Below are 20,728 nucleotides of genomic sequence, written 5' to 3' on the forward strand. Positions count from 1 at the left end.
GAATTAGGTATGTCTATGTTTCTATGCCTTGTTTATACGCCTATGAACAAGTTCTCCTTTGCTATATATCTAGAAGAGCGGTTTTACTACAAAGAGACTTTCTAGTGACGCATAGTAGCTCATCTAAGTGTAGTTTCACTCACCCTTAAACAGGGCTCCGAGCAAGGCTCTGGCCACTGCTTGAGGCAGTAAAGCCAGAAGTCGGACCTCCTGTTGTACGACCTATGTCACACCAAGAGATGTCAGGATACAACTGTGGGCATATGACCAGGGGATGAAGGGAGAGATAAGACTAATAAAATACCCTGTCTGGGTATCTCTTAACATATACATAGGGAGACATGTAATAGCGCTATTGGCATTCGACTGGTGGGCTTCGATGCCGTCATCTCACCATGACTGCGGCTACTATATCTGGTGTCATCTTCAAAGGTTCCCTCTCACAACTGGGCACCGATAGCAAGCACATCTTTGCATAAAGGGATAGTTCAGAACCTGCATTCCTCAAAAAGAGTGACACTAGTATGATCCCAGTCTCTCTTGATGGAATATTAGCTCGTCATGTCCTGAAACACAGTGGTTTTTCTCTTTTGACTGACATCGTCCATCACAATTCAGGCGACAAACTGGCACTCTAGCAAAGCTCCGTACACTTGACACAGTTCTGGGAATCGGCGGCAAAAGCTTAACGCCTGATCAAAGAAAGGAACGATCGCTGCTCATGTATGTACAACAACGCTAGAACGAAACTATTTGGTCTTGATGTGTTTGAGCTTCTTTGGCTCGTGGAGGAAGTTATTGGCGTAAGCCTTCGGCACAAATTTGCGCACGTTAGGCTCCTGAACAAAATATTCGTAGCCTTGCTTTTGTGCGAACGCGATTGCATCCTGCTTGGTCTTGAATTCCAGATGGGTGCCCTGCATAGCGTCGGCGGACGACTGCCAGCCCATCAAGGGATTTTCCCATCGGTGACCCTTTTGCAGAATGTCCCAGTCCATCCGCCAGCAGTGCTGGTGCCAGGTTCCGGACTGCGTCGCCGGCTTCGAGGGACGATAGATCCTGTGCAGCATACGCGGTCAGCCGCGACATTGGAGTTACTCTTATGATATTTTATATCCATACCTCACAGTACGAGCCTGGAGGTCAGTAGGCGCGCCAGAGAGAACAGCGGCTGCAAGAGCACCGCCAGGTTCACTGCCGTCCACAACACGTTTGGGGACAGGGGAGAAAGACCTGGAGTGGGGGCTGTCAGTCAAACACAATAGAATCGAATGCAAAGCACATACGATGTGCCATGGTCAATGGTCGCATTGTAATCTGGCTGGTGGCGAGCCATTGCCTCAGAAGGACTCTCCTTCCTGATCATGGTGCTCTCCGATGGTGGAGTAGTCGGCGCTTCTGAAGGAGTCGTCTTGATTGACTTGTCAAGGACAGTACCATCGGGGGGCGTTGTAATAAAGCGCACATTTACTGGCGCAGCAAGCCTGCCTGCACGAAGGCAGGCAGAGCTTTGTACTCGAAGGAAAGACATGGCTATGGTCTTCAAAGTATCGTGGAGAGCTGGGGAACCACTTTAACCCCAGGGTCACGGACACCGTAACATGAGGAGGCGGGACGCGGAGACAACGCCAATCCGAATTAGGTTAGCTCGTTTGAGGCTCGCTCATCCGGAAAGCCGACGGTGCAGGCACTTAATCCCTCTTCCCCATCAACACCTTCGGTCGTTTGGTTCAATTGCCTATTGAATTCAGGTACGCTGGCTGCAGAAAATTTATATTCTCTATGCTGAGATTAGTATTGGCTCGAAACTGACGCTCTCCAGATTGGACAAAATGAGCTACGTTACCCGTCGAGCTCTTTCTACCCTGATCCCTCCGAAGGTGAGAATCTAATAAGATACTAATTGGACATGAGGTTTTCAGACTGCTGACTGTTACTTAGATCGCTTCGCCTTCGGTGAGCCTCCCCCTCCAGTCCTGACTCGTTTTTTCTACCTGGATCCGTGCGTTCGGCCTCTGATCCATTAACCGATTCTACCTCCATATATGCCGCCAACCTTGCCATTCACAACTAAAGACACTAACAATTGGCAAAGGCGATCGGAGCTGCTCGGGATGCTGCCCGTATGAACCGCGTGGTTGCCTTCTACCAGAACCTCCCTCGTGGCCCCGCTCCTGAGGTCAAGCCTACGGGTCTCCTCGAGCGCTACCAGGCTCGCTACTTCGGAAAGAACCCCTCTGCCATGCGTAAGTCAAAGATATCTTATCGGTGAATAAATTATAATTGATGGCTAACCGTTATTGATTTCTTGAACAGCCCTCGTCCACATCATCGGTGGTCTGCTGGCTCTCGGATACGGCATGGAGTACTACTTCCACCTGCGTAAGTCCTTCAGTCCAATGTGTGAAAAAAGTCCCGATGACTAACTCTTGTCTTCCTACTTCACAGGCCACCACAAGAACAACGCACACTAGATGATTCTCATGTGACATGAGGAGTGAGGACAATCAGTGTACATATTTTCAAGTCTAGAATGAAGACACCGTTCTGAGTGAAGTTCCACTGTATTATGCCTTAGGCTTGTAGAAATTTCATCTACAGATGTAGAGTAGAGAAAGCTACGCCTGGCTCATAGTGTAGTGGCCTGATTGGGATCTGCGTGTACACAGCAGTCCACTTAGGTAGATGCACGGCATCATACGATATCGTGCGACGCTGCGCTGGGCTATTCAGCTCAGATTCAATGATGAAGAGCCACAGATAGTTATACCCATCAGTGTCAACAGTAGCTGAATTCACCGTAGAGGAACGTGTGGCTTGCGGCTCCAGCCCTGTGTCTCTGAGGTGGCTTTCTTGACTTCATTTTCGTTCCACGCTAACCGAATGCAGCCACCTCAGCTTAGCCCTGAGCCCGCTCCCATGCTTCCACCACCTCCATCATCACTCTACAAACAACAGTGCTCCTCGCGACCTCCCGCGGATCAATCTACGGTGCATTTCCCTTAGTATCGCATCCCGCCGGTCGCCTACTGTTGCGAGTTCGAACCTCAACCTCCCAGGTTGGGCGCCTTCTGCCGTGCGTCATCTTAGGTCCTTCCGATCCCTCACCCGAAGGACTGCTCGTCGAGCTGGCAGTTCACCGTGGCGATTCTTAATACCTGACGATAGGTACACCTCAGTTCATTTCCTCATGCCTAGCTATGAACCCATGACCAGGATCCGCTCTTGCCCCACACCCGCAGCTTCAGAAGACAGGTCTAACGATATCACAATCTCTGGCGAGCTAGCAGACTCGAGTATTGTTATGGCAGAGCAGAGCAGCCACGATGTGGTAAACCAAACCCGGTCGGGCGGCGAGGCCTCGCCTTCCGACGTTCCTGCGAGCAAACCCGACAATAAACCTGCTGGAGGGGACGCGGGGGAGAACAAAGTTAACGCTCAGGTTGAACACGCCGAGAACCAGACGAACGCTCGAGAACAGGATGGGAAGACGGATTCCTCTCGTGCACCAGCTGACAACGCCGAGGACGGGAAGACTTCTGGGAGTCCAGCACCTGTGAGTTTGTCTTGGGGGCTAGGGTGTCGAATGGTGTTGCTGAACTAGGTACAGGACAACGGTAAATCTGGCCCAGGGCCGGTTGCAAGCAGAGCTCTAGAGTTGAACGGGGTATCGTCGACATCAGACGGTGGTGAAGACACAGGCTCGCAGGGAGGCTCAGAATCAGATACCAGTCGAACAGATGGCAGGCATCATACACGCGGAGGTTCTGCCAAAAAGCCAACGACTTTCAAGCCTGTCACGTTCGCAAAGTTCTCAGTTCCGAAGGCTCCAGGAGCAGCTGCGCCGCCAAAGGTTGGCGATAAAGGTATCCTCCCAGTCAGAGCTTCGAATTTGTGGATGGAATCTAATCTATGCAGCGTCTACCTCTTCCACTACGTTGTCGAGCGCCCCTCCGTTGAGCTCACGGCCACGCTTAGTCGCTAAGACCACTAGTGGCCTGCGTGATTCAGCAGCCAAAGCTGCAGCGTCCGGGGCCAAGACTGGTGGAACTGCACCAGATCCAAGCCAAGTTTGGAACAAGAATCGACGTAGGTGCAAGGATTGTTCAGTTCAGGGTGAAAAGCTACTGACTGTCTATTTCATATAGCTGTCCAACCACCACCTGCAAGGCATCTCACTGATGAGGAGCTGAAGCAGCAATATGGAATACACATGACCTCCCGCATTCAGGAGGACGGCGGTGGTACAGAAGCAAAATGGGCGGATATTGATGACGATGAAGACGACTGGGCTCCTGAGACAATAGAATGGAATGATGGGACAAAAATCACGCTCACGCACACTGAGAGTACTCCGGCACCTAGTCAGGACACAAAGGCGTCCAAGGACGTGAAAGATACACCGCCACCAACGGAACAGTCTACAACGCAGGATACCTCGAAGACACTTCCTTCTAAACCACCGAGCTCTGTTGGACCGAATGCTACCGTTCTAAGGGTCGGAGCAAACGTAGAAAAACAAGCAAAGGCTGCCAGCACATCGTCTAGGGGGCCGAATGAGAAGCCAACTTTGAGAGCGAAGAGTCCAGCTCCTGTCCCTCCAAAGTCTCCGTGGGCACCTTTGCCTCCCTTGGAGAAAGTATCTCCAGTGAACCCGCCGGTCCAAGCACAACCTCAGTCTCGTTTCTTTCAGAAGGATTCCCATTCCCATGACGGTGTCAACGGACCGAGCCCTGCAAAGGAGATTGCAGCTGATGATTTCAATCGATCTTGGAGGGATGGCCAATCCAGTGTCCCTCGAGAACTCTATAACTCCCACTCAGGACGTTATGAGCCGGTCTCTGATACCCGAAAAGGTCTGTTGCGGAACGAACAGAACCTTCGTGCACCGTCTCTTCTCCAAAGACCGACCCATAATGATCAGACACGACCTGCGGAGCCTTCGCCTGCGTTCCAAACTCATAGATCAAGTGGCCAAGATGGTCCGCACTGGAATCGGCGCCGCACATCGTCCAACGTCAGCGGAGGTAGTGGGAGCTTTGGTCGTCGGATGTCACTAGGCAGACCCGATGGTCCTTCGAAACCAGGTGATGCCCGGAGAGATTCTCAGGTGAATGGGACTATTGAGAGGTCGGTTTCACCTCGTAACATCCCACAGTCTGGCGGACCTCCACCGCGGGCTGTTTCTCCCGGCCAGCAGCCTGCTGGCACAGCCTGGCAGTCTCGCGCTTCTACAAGCATGAGCTATGCCCCACCCGGATCCCATGCGGGTGTGCCCCAGACGACCGCATCATCAACTTCTGATGAGCCCGTAGGAGCGCCTCAGGTGATGGAAGAGGATCCGATTGCCATGCAGCAACGTATCATGAAGGAAAAGAGGCTGGAGGCTCGGCAGCGGAGGCTGGAGCAAGAGCAGAGAGAGGAGGCTGAACGCCGTGAGAGGATTCGGTTGAAGCTCGAAGCTTTGGGACCCCCACCGTCCGAAAAAGAGAAGTCAAAGAACCAGGAACCTAGCAAGCCGTCCGCCAAGGAGTCGGCTCCTACAACCACTGCTCCGTCGTCTCAGTCGCCTCCTAAACCTCCGGTTCCCGAACCTACTGGAGAGCCTAAACAATACGGAATGATGAAGGTGCACCACCCTGACTCTGTGAAGAAACTTGTTGCTGCCAACGAGAGAGCCCCTGAAAAATCTGCCTCCGCGGCTCATGGTCGACGCGGCCCCTCCCCGAAACCTGAACCCAAAGGTGATGCAGCAAAGACAAACGGGCTGCGACGGCCCAGTGAGTCTTCTCAGCCTCAACCATCTGAACGACATACGGAAACCACAGGAGATGAGAAAGGCTCTCAATGGAGGGGCAATCTAAACGTCTCGAGTTCCTATTCCCCATGGGCTTCTGGTTCGAAGCTCGGCAATCATCCCTCGACCAGTGGAAATCTCTGGAAGCCTCTTAGCAGTGAGAGGGTGCTGGGTAACGGTACATTCGATCGGAATCTCCCTGGCTTCCCCGCGAGAGATCTCCCTCTACGTGGTCCCCTGGGTCTTTCCGATCAAGCGCCTATTGGACCACCATCGACAGGCAACAGCTCGCAGCCGTTCTCTGGGTCCTCGAGAATTGTCCAGGATAACACGTCGATATCTCCGTTATCATCGCCAGAGGTACGGAATCTGTCGTATGATTCTCTGAACCCAATTGCCCGGCCCGGCCCAATTGGGCCTCCAAGCTCCCAGCCAAACCATTGGCAACATGATGCCCGCCGTGCCAGTGAAACTGCGGCCTGGAGCAATTTCCATGCTGTTGCCTCGAAGAAAGAGGCAGAAGAAAATGAGAAATTTCACCGTGAACTTAGTGCCATGCGTGATGATGGTGCTCCATCAATGCAGATCAGTTTCCATGAGACCTGGCGCCAGGTTAGGACAGGAGATCAAGCTGGTCAACGACAGGTTGTTGGAGTTACTAGGACATCTGATGCAGGAGGGCCGCTGCCACCACTAAATGCATTCGATCATACAGTCGGTGGCTTGCCATTTTCGGACAGCCATTCGCGGCCTTTCAGCAATGTGACTGGGCGAGGTTCACGATTCTTTCCTCACATGGCTGAACAGACAAAGCCGGCAACCAGTGAAGACGATGGATATGTTCGGATACCGTCACCTCCTCCTCCAGAGGAGATATCGAGTCATCCTGTCTTCGGTGATTCGCAACGTCCACTGGTCCATCTTCCGACACCAAAGCCCGTCGTGAAACTTCCTCCAAAACCTGTTTCGCCGCCACCGCAACCGCCTACTTTTGCCTCTATGGCGGCAGCAGCACCTCTTCGCGTTGTGCCTCAGCCCATCGCAAGTACAACTTCTTGGCAGGATAGATTTAATGGTCTGTTCGGAAAGAAGGTTTCTACTGAAAAGAAGCAAGAAGGAAAGACTGCTCTTGCTGTCACCTCGGCTTCGAAAGAACCGCTTGACGTACAGTCACATCCTGCACCTGCAGCAGTATCCCTTCCACAGAATGTTGAAAGCGACTATCAGAAAGACGCCGGAAAGGTGACCTCCAAAGAGGTTGAGGAAGAAGAGGAGATATTTGAAGACCGTGAAGCGGGTTCTTTACCTGTTGTCCGGGTACCAAACATGGCTCCTCCGGCAGCTTGGCATGCCGCTCTTCCTCCAACGAGGGCTCGCACGAAGTATCTGAAACCGACGCAAGTCCACAGCATCGAACCATATAGGTTCACAATTCACGATAAGGATGGTTCCATTCATGTATTGATCCGTCTTCCCGGTTTAGGTAGCACGAAGACAGTGACATTACCAAGGAAGGCAGGCAGTCATGGTCCACGACAACGTGGTGGGGGTGGTTCGAACTACTTCAAATCTCGCAAGAATGCAAAGTCAAAGGAGGGATCCGGGGGCTTCAATTCCAAGAAGTCGAATCCTAATTCCACTAATGGAAGCACTGCTTCGCGTGCTTCATTTGGCAACGCATCCTGGGGACCACGCACGTTCGCGTAGGCCATTTGAAAGCCATCGGAGGGAATGTTTCTTAGGATCGGAATCCAACTCCGTTTCTGAAATCTGGGTTTTACCTTCGGAATTGGTTATTACTGGGGCCATAGCTACGATCACTTAAGGCCTGATTTCGGTATTCATGAGCTGTCCATCACTTAGTCGGGGTGACTCTTTGCCACCCGTGTTTTTTCCATGCTTTCTAGTAATATCTTTTTCATTTCTCTATTCCCCACTTCCGCTTCCTCTGGAATGGCACCTACTCACTTCGCTGTGGGAAACAGCTCTCCTGTGCGACTTGTCTACCCCCCTTGCAGCTTTGACGCTTACACTGTCAGGGAATCTCTTCTGCGCGTGCAAGGTTGATACTTTGTGCTAGCAGCCCTCAATGACCTCTCTATCTCTGCTGCATTGTCAGCCTAATGTCCTATCACGTGTCCCTCTGAGGAACGTTTGTGAAATTCCCGTTGTGCTTGGTTGTTTCTTTTTCGAAATCAAATGCCCCCCGTGACGAAACTCCTTTTGAGGCTGTTACCGGACAATGCATGCACAGTATCTCTTTCATGCCCTATGTATGTGTATCTAGCCTCCATGTGCAAATGACACTTTGCTACTCCTTTCCCCCTCCCTCCCTTACAAGAAACATGTCTTTCACGGGGTTTCTTCTTCTACTAGGAGGTTCAGATCAGCAGCAGCAATCATTCCCTGACAACAAACAAACAAAACACCAACAAACTTTATCTGGGGCAATAGCACGAGTCAAACATTTGGCATTAATCCTGCTTTGTCGATTTGCAAGTGCAAAAGGGAAGGGGGCGTTAGGCATGGCCATGGTAGTTAGTTAGTTCTATCTATCCCATTTTCGTCGTGGAGAAAGGCTTCTTTTTCTTTCCTTTGTTCTGAGTCAGTCAGCTGTTCCCCAGCCCCTCCAAACGCCTCTTGTTTGCTTTTATGCAGGGCAGAAACAGAACAGGACAGTTGAAAATCAAATCAAAGGCTATGAAATTCAAAATCCATCTTCCTTTTTCCTCTTAAATCTTTTTTCCTAGTCTTCTTGTTTCCTCTTCTTTTCATCCCATAAATTATTAGCCTGATTTCTAATCGATAAGTTCGGGTCACAAATTTAATTTGAGGTCGATAATAATAAAATACAAAGCCGGAAGAGCGCATCCCAGATAGGTCCTGTACTGTACCTCTAACTGTTAAGCTGAGCATTGTTTCCTGTAGACTATGGTCGTAGAACTACTGTACCGTAGCGGAAAAGGGGAACATTCATCAAGCTACATACACATCTATTCTTTCCAAGTTCAACTCTACTACGTACACTACAGTAGACATTCACCGGACGGGACAGACATCTAATCTAATATTTAACTTTCACTATTTATTTCCCTTTGTTTCGTTTCCATTTCCTAGAGAAACAAACCATAAGCTAAGTAGGTAGATACGCTATCTATCTATTCCTCAAACTCCCAAAATCAACGAAACGAAAGCCCTTTCAAAACACCGATCCTCGGAAAACCGCCCAACCCAAACCAAACCGAACACTTGCTTAGAGTACAAACAAAGAAAGAAACGCCATCGCTGTGAATCATTAAATTACTAAGAAAAGAAAGATGAAAAGGGGTTCCTTCTTTGTCTGGGAACCAGAACCAGCACCAAGGAGCACGAAGGCGAAAGAAAGAGGAAGGTATCCCATCTCACCAGTTCCAGGTACGACTGGAGGCGGTGAAGACGGGTGGCTTCCACTGCAGCTTCGAGGGATCGATCTTGCGAATACCCTTGGTCTTCTCTTTCTCGAGGCGCTTCTTGTGCTGCTCGATGACCTGGTCAGTCAGGACGATGACCCAGTTTCCCTTCTGTTTTAATCGGGTTAGTTAGATTACCGCTCTTTAGCACAGCAATGACATAGAAGAGGAACGGCAAGAAAGACGTACGTGGTACCGTAACATATTCAACACGACTAACGTCTCGTGGACGTCCTTCTCCGTCATGGAGCTGAGCGTAGCCAGTTCGTACTCGCTGACCGACTCCCGTCCAGGCTCCATGAGCAACTCCGTGAGCGTCTCCCGCCAGTATTGTCGGTAGCCCAACAGACCAAGATCACTGAGCGGCTTCTCCGGCGAACCGAGCTTGCCTTCACGCTTGCTGAGCTCGTAACTGAAGGAGATGAGCAGACGCCCGTATCCACGCCGCTGGTACTGGGGCAAGGTCAGGATACAAGCGAGGTTGTAACCCTCAGCAGAGTCCTTCTCCTTGGAAAAGTATCCGACGAGATGGCAACCCGTCTCGTCTCGCGTGCACATGCAGTAGAAGAGAAAGGGGTCGACGTCGTAGTAGAGTGTCTTGTGGTCGAGAAAGAGCTTGCTCAGCAGGCAGAGGTTCCGACACCAAGTCCGCTGACGTCGACCGTCGACCTCGAAAAATGAGATGTGGTCGTCGCGGTAGATCTCATTGCCTGGAGGGTGGACCAACGTGCACTTAGAACGATGCCGCTCGAAAGCACGCTTATTGTCGAAGTAGCTCAGGCAGAACTCGTCGATGTAGACGATGTCCGCGTCCGAGAAGGATGCAGGGTACGGAGAGAAATACCACGGCTCCATCTCGTACTTGCCCATCTGGAGACGGTTCAAGTTACGGACACGGTGGATTTCGATCGGGTTCTGGGTCAAACTGCCACCCGTCCGCAACTTCTCGATTTCCTCTGCGCGTTGAAGCTCTTCCTGAGATTTTTCTTCCGTCTTAATGGCCGCTGTCGACTCCGCGAAACTGGCATCGGCCATTTCAACATCCTCCGACTCGAGTTTAGGCGTGCCAGCTGCTGATACCCCTTCAGAGCCGATAAAGGAGAGATTTGCGGGCGTCTCGTCGCCGCGATTTTCCTTGCCGCCTGCTTTCGATGGACGTTGCGCTTTACTAACATTGGTATTCTTGCCAGTGAGAAGATCCGGAGTCGACGAGGTACCTCGGCTGTCTGCTCTGGCACGTTTCTGCGCAGCTGTATTCTTGCTTGGTGCTTTGTTGCCTGCGCCACCGGTCTTCTTCTTCTCTGGCTTCTCTGGTTGGGGCCATTCAACTTCCTGTGTAAGATCAATCCGCGATGCGGGGATCCATTCTTAACGAGTATGTGAGTAGATATCACTTCAAACTAGACGGCTTTACTTTGTGCATACCATCGAGACGCTTGTTGAAATCAACATAATGTACGCTTCAACCCAGTTAGTAGCAAGAACACAAAAAAAATAAACACAAGGAGAAACATACTAGAAGCTAGGACCATCTTTCCGTTGCTTCATCGACAGAATCTCAGCTTTTCGAAATTCACCATCCTGCAAAATAAGGGTGTTAACCATAATGTCCCAAAACGGCAGTCATCACGTGTTAATGTATCACGACGCTCGAGCAGGCAGATGCGACCTCACCTTCTGCACCATGGCCTTTACACCGATCCTATCATCAAAATCAGTACATGCGACCGGTAAAACCGGAGTCGACAACCCTGGGAGAGACTTTATTTTTCCATTTTGGGGGACTTACTTGAGGGTGTTGAGGGTGGCGAAGCCCTTCTCGACCGGATCTGGCGTGCCAGCGGCCTCGCCGTGAGAATCCCTGACGCCCATCGTGTCGGCCGAACGATTCTCTACTGTCTGAACGCGATTCTGGAGATGGAAAGGACTTGATTGTCGAGAAATCGATGGATTTCGACGTCGTGGCGGCTGGAGGAGGTGAAGGATTCTCGCTGCGGCGGTCGGGGGCGGGAAGCGCCCTTTGAGGCCTGCCTGAGCCCCCTTCCGGTGTCTTCGCCATCCGCCGCGAGCAGCGGACCTCAAGCATACCCGCACTGCTATCTACAACATCTCCATTACAGTTAGACGAAATACCTGGATATTTAATACTTGGAACATAGGGTGGGAAAACAAGAAAATGACTCATGAAAAGTCTTCCACTCCTTTTAATGGCATTATTGCTAGCTAAAAGAAAAAGCTATCCCAACTGGCAATGTATATAGGTACAGTAAGTACATCAAACTATAAAAGGTTGAAGTCAGAATCAATTTTCAAGATGCGCCTTTGACTATCTACCCTCGGGGAATAATGCATGTTAATACAGAGTCCTAGAAGCACAATTTAATCTTTCTTTAATGCCATCCATTAATCGTAGTCCCGAATCCCCCAACGAGCTCGTCAAGCTCGTCCTTTCTAGCCTTGTATACATCCTGAGCCTCCCGTTCTCTCCTGGTGACATAAGTAACTTCGTCCCGCAGCTTCTCCAGTCTCCTAGAGATTGCGGACTCTTCAGAAATTTGGAGAGTTCGGAAAGAGTCCAGTTCCATCTTCGCCTTCTCAAGCGCAGTACTGGCCTCAGCAATCTTCGCGCGGAGCGTCTTTGCACGGTTCTGATATCCGCCATAATGCAGCGCAAGCTTCTTTTCGAGCTTGTTGCCCTGCTCCGCTGTGGCGAGAAGCGTCGCCTGCACACTGTCGAAAGCGTTCATCATCCGTTGCTCCTGCTGGTAGGCATCCTCCTCCTCGTCGGTGTAGTTGGACAGGCCAGGGAGAGCATTAGTGTGACTTGACGACCAGGAAGCATCAAAGTCTGCCTCCCACTGCAGCTGCAACTCGGAGGAAGCAACCTCAGCCTTAATCGCTTCACGAGCCGCCTCGAGTAGACTGTCATCCAGCTTTTCTAGCTTCGGAGCCTTTCCGTTAACTTTGCCGCCAGGAACTGGGAACTTCCGGGCATCGTTAGCAATAAGGAGCGCAGTCTCCTTGGCGATCAGGCTGCCAATCGGATCTGTGACCTGCGAAACTCGTTCCATCAAAGCATCGATATCAAGAACGTTGGGCCGTGGCAAGGATCGTTGATACACCTGCGTTTGACGTTTGAATTCAGCCTGCGCAGCCCTTTCACGAGCCTCCCTTTCCCTTCTGTCACGGTCCTCAGCGTCCTCTGGAAGCATGTCGGCCGTTGGTGTCGGTTCGACAGTCTCCGAAGGGACCTCTTCCAATTCCCACTCGGTTTCCTTGGGCTTCGGGAGCGAAGCAAGTTTGCTACGAAGCTGTTGTCTCATGAAATTCTCATGCATCTTCACTTCCTTTGGTGTGGCACCGACGAGTGGCGCGCCTTCTTTGTTCAGAGCAAAATTATCTCTCGGTGTACGCAATGGCGTGGCTCCAGGTCCAATACCTCCTCGCATAGGCGTGGCTCCCACACCATTAGCTCCAGCCTGGCGGAAGGGAGTAGCCATGGGATTTGGCGTAACCATCTGCTGTTTCCGAGGAGCAATCCCTTCAAAGCCGGTGGAAGCACCACCTTCATGCAATGGAGTATTCTCACCACCCAACAGCGATGACTGCGTTTCAGTCAAAGCCTTGATATTCCGAATCTCGTTGGCAATGTGATCTTCCTCCGGAGGAGCACGTGGCGTTCTGATAGGCGTCGCTCCGACCAGCGTCGAGTAATTCCCAACCAAGCCTCGAGCGCCATCTTCCTCCCCGGCCATTTTACTGGCCTTGTCCCCCGCCATACCCATCTTGATAATGTCCTCCAGTTCGCTCTCGCTCACCTGCGGACTCGGCAGAACAAGAGGTCTCCTCTTACTGCTCTGCTCCGCTTCACGGATCTTCTGCAGCTGGCCGGCCCTCGCTGCTGCTGCAAATGTGGCAGAGCCACTCTGTTCATTCTTCCTCTTCTTCCGCTCGGCCTCCTCAGCCTGGTCTCCCTTCCGCTTATTCGCAACCTGTTGCTTGCGGGGATCGAACATTTCCCGCTGCCTTTCATTCCTGGCCTGCTCTTCTGTAGTGTCGTAGAATCCAGGAGCTGGCTGCTTCTCGAACGGGATGTCCGCATTGTAGTCCATCTGACCCTTTTTGGTCGTAACGACCTTGATGTTGATGCCGGCATTCTTAAGCTCACGGCGTTTCTGGAGTACCGCAAGTCGGCGCGACTCCTCAAGTTGTCGTTCTCTCGCCTTCCGCTTAGCCTTTTTGCCCTGGGTGTTAGCCAAACGGGCACGGGCCTCGCTGAGCATTTCCTTCTCATCTTCATCAAGGTCGATAGTATCAGGGCGAGCGGGTTTCGATTCGGGATCTGGGTCGAGTTCTCCGGGTCTAGATTCAATGTTAGCAAAAGAGTTCAGCCAAAAGGAACAGTTAAGACCATAACATACCGTAGCCGCCTCACATCATCTGCACTGGGAGCCGCGGCCTCGGCCCCAGGTCCTCCCAGTCCCAACTCATCATTCTCACGAGCCTCCGCTTCATCCAGCAGTTTCTGGTATCTCTCCAGACATTGCGTCGCTGTCCGTCCCACGATAGGTGCGATCGTTCTCCATTGCGTGGGCATCAACTTCGCCAGGTGCAGCAGCTTCTCATCCTCCTCCCTCGACCACTCGATCTTGCGAATGCTCGGGTCGAGCCATTCTACCCAGCGCGCCTTGCATTGCTTCGGAGTCTTCCGCGCGAGAAGCGACGATACACGTGCCCACTGGTTGAGGCCATACTTCGACACCTGTAGAGAATCATATCAGCATCGGTCCGATAAAAAAGATTCAAATGTCAAGGTATCATCACTTACACTCGCTTTTAAGATTTCATCTTCCAAGTTTGTCCTGCAGCAGGTTAGAAGCTGTTCAAAGGTAAGTTGATTCAAGGATAGAACTTACCAAACGCCTCCCTTGACGACAGGCATAGCGCTCGATTTTTAGCGCGCGAGTCGGTGAGAAAGCGAAAGAAAGATGAAAACAACGAACAGATGAAAGGAACGCGATCACCAAAGAACCCTCCAATCGATAGCTAAGAGGTTCAACCTGAGGAGTCAGGACTGAATGGAGCGGATACGACCAGGATGGCTGAAGGTGGTGTTGAGCGCGTTTCCGTGCCGATTCGAGAAAGTGTCGGGGTGGCGATATAGACCACGTTGGCACCACGGGGCACCGCCACAGCAGAGTACTTCCGTTTTACCTACCACTGGACAACACTCGGGCATTCTGTCTTGTATCTTGAGAACGGAATTTGTTACAGAAGGCCAGCTTACAAAGATCAAACTTTATGTATTGTACTAAACATCCTAGTCACGTTGCGCAATAAAATCCCCTCCTGCTCCTTACCGCAGAGCTTTAAAGAGCAATATATCTAGGTAGTCTTCTGGTGGTGCATAACACAATGGTTAGATCTCATATTTCAGAATTACATACCTCCTATTATCTAATGCCCCTCAAGACTCTCGTTCACTAACCTTTGCTTGTTGTGTAGGCGCAAGGAGAACCTACACGAGAAGTGCCAGATTACGGCGGCTGCGCTTGCCACAGCGAGCAATGCGAAAAAGCCAGATCACTCTATAGATCCCTCCGCCGGGACGAGTCCGGCCGTGGCTTCTGCCACTTGGGTTCGGACGGCGTCCTCCGTACCATTGACAGCGAAAGGAAAATCGTCGATTACCGCCAACTGAGCCCCGAGGAGGTTTGCAGTGTTAATTCGGAGCTTCCCCCCACTAATGCGGGGCGATATGGAACAGAGATTCCAGGGGGTTGATAGACGCAACGTCACTGATCTGGAACAGCTTCTTCATCCGTTTAGCGATATCCTACCGCCCTCCCCAGGAAGAGGAAGGAAATCATAAGAGCGACGAGATCAACGATGAGCGTGCTGGTAATGAGGGAAAAGAATCATCTTGAAGACGCTCTTTGCCATTTCCTGAAGGATGTTTCCTGAAGCAGGAAGCGGACAGGCATGGGTGCTTGGCAAGTTGTATCGATGGTGTTTGAAGTGGAGCGTTCAATGACTTACAAAGCTGTCTATGGTTAGGACTAGGTACCTAACAGAAGCAAAGAATCAAGTTGTATATCTCTACTGCCTGGATAAGCAGATGAATGCTTAACACTGAAATCGTTCAACAAAGTGGATGCCTTAATAGCTGATCTGCTTCAGTACATCAGCCAATACTCCGCACTGAACAGATCTCCATTCTAAGAGGGCCCACGGTTATTTCCTCCAACATGTCTGGATGTTTAAAAGGAATAAAGAATAGAATAGCATATGACAGTATACAAGGACTATACTTACCTGTATGGATCTTAAAGAATAAATTGGGCGGGGAGATTGGCGAGTAGTCGCGGTTCCGCGCGGACCATACGCCAAGTCCAGCACCGTCCTAGCGCGGCAGCCGCACTAGCGTCTCCCCGCGCTAATCGGTCCAGATTTTTGGAGATTTTGAATCGGAAAATTACAAGCCGCAAGGGACCCAATTCCAATTACTCCAACAGCAGAACTTGGGTGAGAAATACCAAGATGTCTGCTGCAGTGGAAGCTCCGCAGCAATACAAACAGCCTTCTCGCAAAGGCAAGAAGGCGTGGAGGAAAAATGTCGACATCACCGAAGTGCAAGAGGGCCTGCGACTTTTGAGGGAAGAAGAGACCAAAGGGTAAGGATCTGTCTTTTCCTTTTATCCTTATGTCCTGTAATTTTTTTCATGTGCTTACAGAGTCGCTATTTAGTGGTGTTGTCGCAGAAAAGCCCTCCGAGGAACTCTTCACTATCGATACCACCGGTTCGCAGGAAATTCAGAAGCAGTATCGCAAGCAGCACAAGCCCCTCAAAGCAGATGAGATTCTCGCCCAGCGCTCTGTAATCCCGGCAGTAGATAGCCGAAAACGCCCGACCAACTCGAAAGTGACGGATGGGATAATCGAGCCGAAGACCAAGAAACAGAAGAGTGACTGGGTCAGTCACAAGGAATGGCTGCGCCTGAAGAAGGTTGCGGCGGAAGGAAATCCAGTTGTAAAGAACGAGAACAATGCTATATACGATCCCTGGGCGGATACACAGGAACCAACCCCTCTTGATGATCCCAAGTTCGATTTCCTGGAGAAGCCGAAGCCGATTGTTGCTCCTCCGACGATAAAACAGGCACCAATCTCCTTGGCTGCTAATGGAAAGCCCGTTCCAGCGGTGAAGAATCCGCATGCCGGACAAAGTTACAATCCTTCGTTTGAAGACTGGGATAAACTCCTGACGGAGGAGGGTAAAAAGGAGGTAGAGGCCGAGAAGAAGCGCCTGGAGGAGCAGCGGAAGGAAGAGGAGAGACAGCGCCTGATCGAGGAAGCCCAAAACGATGATGGTGAGGTCAAGTCCGATGACGAGAGTGCGTGGGAAGGCTTCGAAAGTGAATACGAGAAGCCCGAATGGTTGAACAAGAAGAGACCAGAACGAAAGACGAAGGCTCAGAGAAATAAGATAAAGAGACGGAAGGAGGCTGAGAGAAAAGCGAAATGGGAGGAGCAAATGAAGAAGCGGGAGCAGCAGGCTCAACAGGCTAAGGCAATCGCCAAGAAGGTTGAAGAGCAAGAGAAAGAACGGGCCAAACGACAGGAGCAAGAGAGTGACTCCTCAGAAGAAGGTGATGACACCGTCTTGCGACGAAGACCATTGGGCAAAAATCCGTAAGTTTAATGCCACATTCTGTGCTAGTTTTCATTTACTAATACGATAAACAGAGTCCCTGAGAAACCGTTGGAACTGGTGCTGCCTGACGAACTTCAAGACTCTCTCCGTCTGCTTAAGCCGGAAGGCAACCTGCTGGATGACAGATTTAGAACCTTGATCGTCCAAGGAAAGCTCGAAGCTCGTAAGCCGATATTGCAATCAAAGAAGAAGAAGACCAAGTCTACGGAGAAGTGGTCGTACAAGGACTTCAAGATCACACCAAAGGCGTGAACGAATTTCTTTTCATTCTGTTTATTTCCCTCTCTACAAGTTACTTGCGTATAGACCCATGTAAATAATAAGCTGTTTCAGATCCAAGGGTTACATCAAAAAAGTCAAATAGGTGATATCCAAAATAAATTCCACATGATCGCGTCCAAAGGAACTTCATCAACTCGGGTTTAGAAGCTAGTATAGGCCCCTCAGATAATCAATCCCCCCAGGTATTTTACTTCCTCTGGGGATATCTCCCTTCGACCCACCCCCCCCGGTCATATGCTTCTCAGACGAGCTTGGTGGGCCCCCCATACACTTCAACTTCAAGATATACTGCCGATAGTGATGATCTTCGTATATACTCAACTGTCGGAGTCGGAATCATAACTGAACTACTATAGCGTTAGCTTCAAGGTTCTAACAGACCGGTTTGCAGTCGGCCACGATTTGACCAACCTGTTCTCCAGAGCCAAGTCGCGTGAACAGTTCCAGTTCCATACGTTCCCCTGGGTCCGGCCCCTCCATGACTTCAGCTATCACGTCCTCGCCCTCGAAAAAGTCGAATTCCCAGTCCGGATACTCCTCACCCATCCCCTTCATGTTCATGAGGACCGCTTGTTCGAAGTGCCATCGCAACGCTCCACCACTGACGCGGTGAGGATCTTGTGGGTCTGTTGCTCTTGAATTTAGTATTTTGCCGTCTATGCCAATCGTGTCCTCGACAAATACATAAACTTTGTAGTTGTCCTGGATTCAGTTAGCCTGGGCTCTCTTTGCAAGATCCAAAAAGACGACACAGCGAGACGCTATTCACATTCAGATCGATGGAAAACAGATAATTGTCAAAGGAAGGATGGACGTGGCCGCCCAAGAGCAAGCAGTATATCCTATTCTGACCAATTGAATCGGCTGGAGAAGTATCAGTTATCCATTTCATTCCATAGTCCTGGTCATTCCAGATGCTCTCCCTTGCGAGGGGAAATATATGTGGGGCTTGTAGACCTGCAAAGTCGCCGAGGCCTCCAAATCCCGTAACATTACAGACGCCATCACGGGTTCGGACGGCGTTCCTGAAGTGAGCTTGCTGTGTAAATTATCTTAGCAGGATATATAGAAATACATTGTTGTATTGGCTGATAATGTTTGGGGGTGCATGCTTTTTGGTTCAGTTTGTGAGAGGGGCCCGTTCTAGAGGGTACTCGTCGTGCTGCGCTCACGTCTGTAATTTCCACATCAATTGGATTTCCATCTATATTTACTAATATTAGCAGTATGTCTCACAATTCTCCATTGTACGTACTGGGTTGAAGAACAATATAGGACCCCTCTTCAAGGGTAGTCTGATCATGCGGCAGTTTGACTCCATTTGAGCCGTCGGTGTTAAGATGGAAAATGCTCCATCGTGTCCCCTCTTTAGCAAAGCGCAAGGAAATCCTGCACATGTAGTAGAAAATGGACTTCTTAATGCTTCCGTTTTGATATACTCCTGTCTCATACAGGTATTCGCTTAGCAGCGAGGTACATGAGTTGCTAGATGTATAGTTCTAAATGGACAGACCTCCTACAACCTGTCCGTAATCGCGATATAGATGGACATTGCGTGACCTAAGTGGCTGCGGTATTTCAAGTACCCTCAGCATTATTTGGCGAGCAGCTGTCACTATGTCTTCTAGGTGATAAGAGGTTATTCACTGGAAGGATGAAATTGGAGCCCCGGTGCTTGGTAAAAGTGGCCAAAATGAGTGCACCAAAGATTGTATTACTCTATAAAGAATGTAAGAGCGTGGTAATATTATAATTCGTGGTATTTATACTGGAATATAGGTTTTGATGTAGATGACGGAGTATTTACTAGTAGTCCAGAAGCTCTTCATGTGGATCCCGTGCGGAGCTCATGTGTTTGTCTAGTTTGCACGGTATGTCCGTTCCTCGCTGAGACCAGAAAATTATCTCGAGCGCCCTCTAAGTCCCTTAACACTGCCTGCCCCGCATTGAACTTATAATGAAAAACTAGACCCATTTTTCTACGCTGGTATGGAGTTGAAGAACCTCTCCAGTAATTGGAAAAAGCTCCAGGAAAAGCTGAAAAAAGAGAAGGCCTCCGCCTCAACAACCTCCGGCAAGCGCAAGATCTCCGATCGCGAAACCCAAAATGGAGTGAAAAGGCGGAAGACGGATACGGTGAACGACAAGAACAGCGGACGGCAGCGGCAGTCCCTGAAGAGAAAAAGAATGTCTGAGGGGACTGGAGATGGAGGGGCGAAGGAGGTTCAGGACACAGTTACGGAGGTCACGTCGCGGAGGAATTCTACGACATCGATAGCAAAGGCGGAGCCACGGACTGGGAAGATAAACGAAGGACTTTCTCCAACGTCAGTCTACCCCATTGACCTTTCACTTTGTTCATCCTGGATTTCAGATCTAACCTCCGGACAGTGCCGAAATAGGAAAATATGTCGCGATTGACTGTGAAATGGTCGGTGTCGGCCCAGATCCAGACAACGATTCTGCTCTCGCACGTGTGAGTATCGTCAACTACAATGGCGACCAGGTATACGACTCTTTTGTGAAGCCCAAGGAGAAAGTCACAGATTGGCGGACGCACGTGAGCGGCATCACACCGAAGCATATGCTCGATGCGCGGACACTCGAGGAGGTGCAAAAAGACGTCGCACAGATACTCGAGGGTACGATATTGATTGGGCACGCGGTTCAAAATGATCTGGACGCTCTTCTATTGAGTCATCCAAAGCGCGACATAAGGGATACAAGCAAATACCCTCCGTATCGGAAGATCGCCGGAGGCGGTTCTCCACGCCTAAAGGTTCTGGCCGAAGCTCTTCTAGGATTGAAGATCCAAGAAGGTGCCCATTCTAGTGTCGAGGATGCTAGGGCAACGATGCTTTTGTTTAGACGGGATAAAGAGGGAATTGAGCGTGAACATGCGAAAAAGTGGCCGGTGCGGGTTGTGACGGACAATAATGGGGAGAATAAAACAAAGAAGAAGAAAAAGACTAAGAAGAAGAGCCGGAAGAGATGATACCTATTCTGCATTATTGATGATAACAATAATACCCAGTCTTGCATGAAGGTTCTTATCTGCATGTTACTGCATTGAGATTCCCACTTCAGCTCTTATTCCTGTAGTATTTTGTGTAAAAAGGTGATGTTCAATTCATATTTCTATAAAGTGTAATGCTGCATTTGGTTTTAAATCATTGAATTGTCGCGTAGCAAAGTGAGTAGAACTATGGAAGAAAATTATGGCCTATGCGAGATTCCTTTCGATAAGCCCGTCGGGGCCGGTAGCCGAAGTCCATGTCGGGAATCGTGTCTCTCCACAATCCAATTAACGCGGTCGGTCGATCCTTCAACGCGTCGCGCGCCGAAGGACTGCAAAGAGATCAATACACGACGATTCCATAGTACCTACCTAGGTACTTCGTATCCGGACTATTTGCCTTACGATTGACGCCGCTAATAATTGCCATTCCCTTTCAACCCGTGTTTTTTCTACACCGAACTCTCAAG

At 50.3% G+C, this 20,728-nt stretch overlaps 9 protein-coding genes across 9 annotated transcripts; 5 read left to right on the forward strand and 4 right to left on the reverse strand.

Moving 5' to 3' along the window:
- Window positions 1–749: 749 nt before the first annotated feature.
- Window positions 750–1,531, reverse strand: VTN00DRAFT_9985 (uncharacterized protein; the record flags this gene model as incomplete). The annotated part of the gene is made up of 3 exons (XM_069437000.1): window positions 750–1,059; window positions 1,123–1,233; window positions 1,287–1,531. 3 exons carry the CDS (start codon window positions 1,529–1,531, stop codon window positions 750–752), a joined length of 666 nt encoding a protein of 221 aa, XP_069284584.1.
- Window positions 1,532–1,832: 301 nt separating this feature from the next.
- On the forward strand, window positions 1,833–2,474 carry VTN00DRAFT_9986 (uncharacterized protein; the record flags this gene model as incomplete). The annotated part of the gene is made up of 5 exons (XM_069437001.1): window positions 1,833–1,880; window positions 1,942–1,956; window positions 2,096–2,246; window positions 2,317–2,382; window positions 2,449–2,474. The coding sequence occupies 5 exons, from the start codon at window positions 1,833–1,835 to the stop codon at window positions 2,472–2,474; spliced, it is 306 nt and encodes a 101-aa protein (XP_069284585.1).
- Window positions 2,475–3,190: 716 nt separating this feature from the next.
- VTN00DRAFT_9987 (uncharacterized protein) lies at window positions 3,191–7,504 on the forward strand (the record flags this gene model as incomplete). Its single annotated transcript, XM_069437002.1, has 4 exons — window positions 3,191–3,556; window positions 3,611–3,866; window positions 3,919–4,089; window positions 4,149–7,504. 4 exons carry the CDS (start codon window positions 3,191–3,193, stop codon window positions 7,502–7,504), a joined length of 4,149 nt encoding a protein of 1,382 aa, XP_069284586.1.
- A 1,694-nt stretch (window positions 7,505–9,198) lies between these two features.
- VTN00DRAFT_9988 (uncharacterized protein) lies at window positions 9,199–11,118 on the reverse strand (the record flags this gene model as incomplete). The annotated part of the gene is made up of 6 exons (XM_069437003.1): window positions 9,199–9,357; window positions 9,436–10,613; window positions 10,672–10,706; window positions 10,763–10,827; window positions 10,921–10,948; window positions 11,036–11,118. The coding sequence occupies 6 exons, from the start codon at window positions 11,116–11,118 to the stop codon at window positions 9,199–9,201; spliced, it is 1,548 nt and encodes a 515-aa protein (XP_069284587.1).
- Window positions 11,119–11,636: 518 nt separating this feature from the next.
- Window positions 11,637–14,188, reverse strand: VTN00DRAFT_9989 (uncharacterized protein; the record flags this gene model as incomplete). The annotated part of the gene is made up of 4 exons (XM_069437004.1): window positions 11,637–13,608; window positions 13,668–14,008; window positions 14,075–14,108; window positions 14,163–14,188. The coding sequence occupies 4 exons, from the start codon at window positions 14,186–14,188 to the stop codon at window positions 11,637–11,639; spliced, it is 2,373 nt and encodes a 790-aa protein (XP_069284588.1).
- A 473-nt stretch (window positions 14,189–14,661) lies between these two features.
- Window positions 14,662–15,030, forward strand: VTN00DRAFT_9990 (uncharacterized protein; the record flags this gene model as incomplete). Its single annotated transcript, XM_069437006.1, has 2 exons — window positions 14,662–14,664; window positions 14,752–15,030. 2 exons carry the CDS (start codon window positions 14,662–14,664, stop codon window positions 15,028–15,030), a joined length of 282 nt encoding a protein of 93 aa, XP_069284589.1.
- A 756-nt stretch (window positions 15,031–15,786) lies between these two features.
- Window positions 15,787–17,212, forward strand: VTN00DRAFT_9991 (uncharacterized protein; the record flags this gene model as incomplete). Its single annotated transcript, XM_069437007.1, has 3 exons — window positions 15,787–15,920; window positions 15,994–16,938; window positions 16,993–17,212. 3 exons carry the CDS (start codon window positions 15,787–15,789, stop codon window positions 17,210–17,212), a joined length of 1,299 nt encoding a protein of 432 aa, XP_069284590.1.
- A 347-nt stretch (window positions 17,213–17,559) lies between these two features.
- VTN00DRAFT_9992 (uncharacterized protein) lies at window positions 17,560–17,803 on the reverse strand (the record flags this gene model as incomplete). Its single annotated transcript, XM_069437008.1, has 2 exons — window positions 17,560–17,589; window positions 17,654–17,803. The coding sequence occupies 2 exons, from the start codon at window positions 17,801–17,803 to the stop codon at window positions 17,560–17,562; spliced, it is 180 nt and encodes a 59-aa protein (XP_069284591.1).
- A 1,428-nt stretch (window positions 17,804–19,231) lies between these two features.
- On the forward strand, window positions 19,232–20,237 carry VTN00DRAFT_9993 (uncharacterized protein; the record flags this gene model as incomplete). The annotated part of the gene is made up of 2 exons (XM_069437009.1): window positions 19,232–19,569; window positions 19,634–20,237. 2 exons carry the CDS (start codon window positions 19,232–19,234, stop codon window positions 20,235–20,237), a joined length of 942 nt encoding a protein of 313 aa, XP_069284592.1.
- Window positions 20,238–20,728: the final 491 nt, after the last annotated feature.

Source organism: Thermoascus crustaceus (assembly GCF_041956765.1).
Source record: "Thermoascus crustaceus strain CBS 181.67 unplaced genomic scaffold VTN00scaffold_8, whole genome shotgun sequence".
Lineage (NCBI taxonomy): Eukaryota > Fungi > Ascomycota > Eurotiomycetes > Eurotiales > Thermoascaceae > Thermoascus > Thermoascus crustaceus.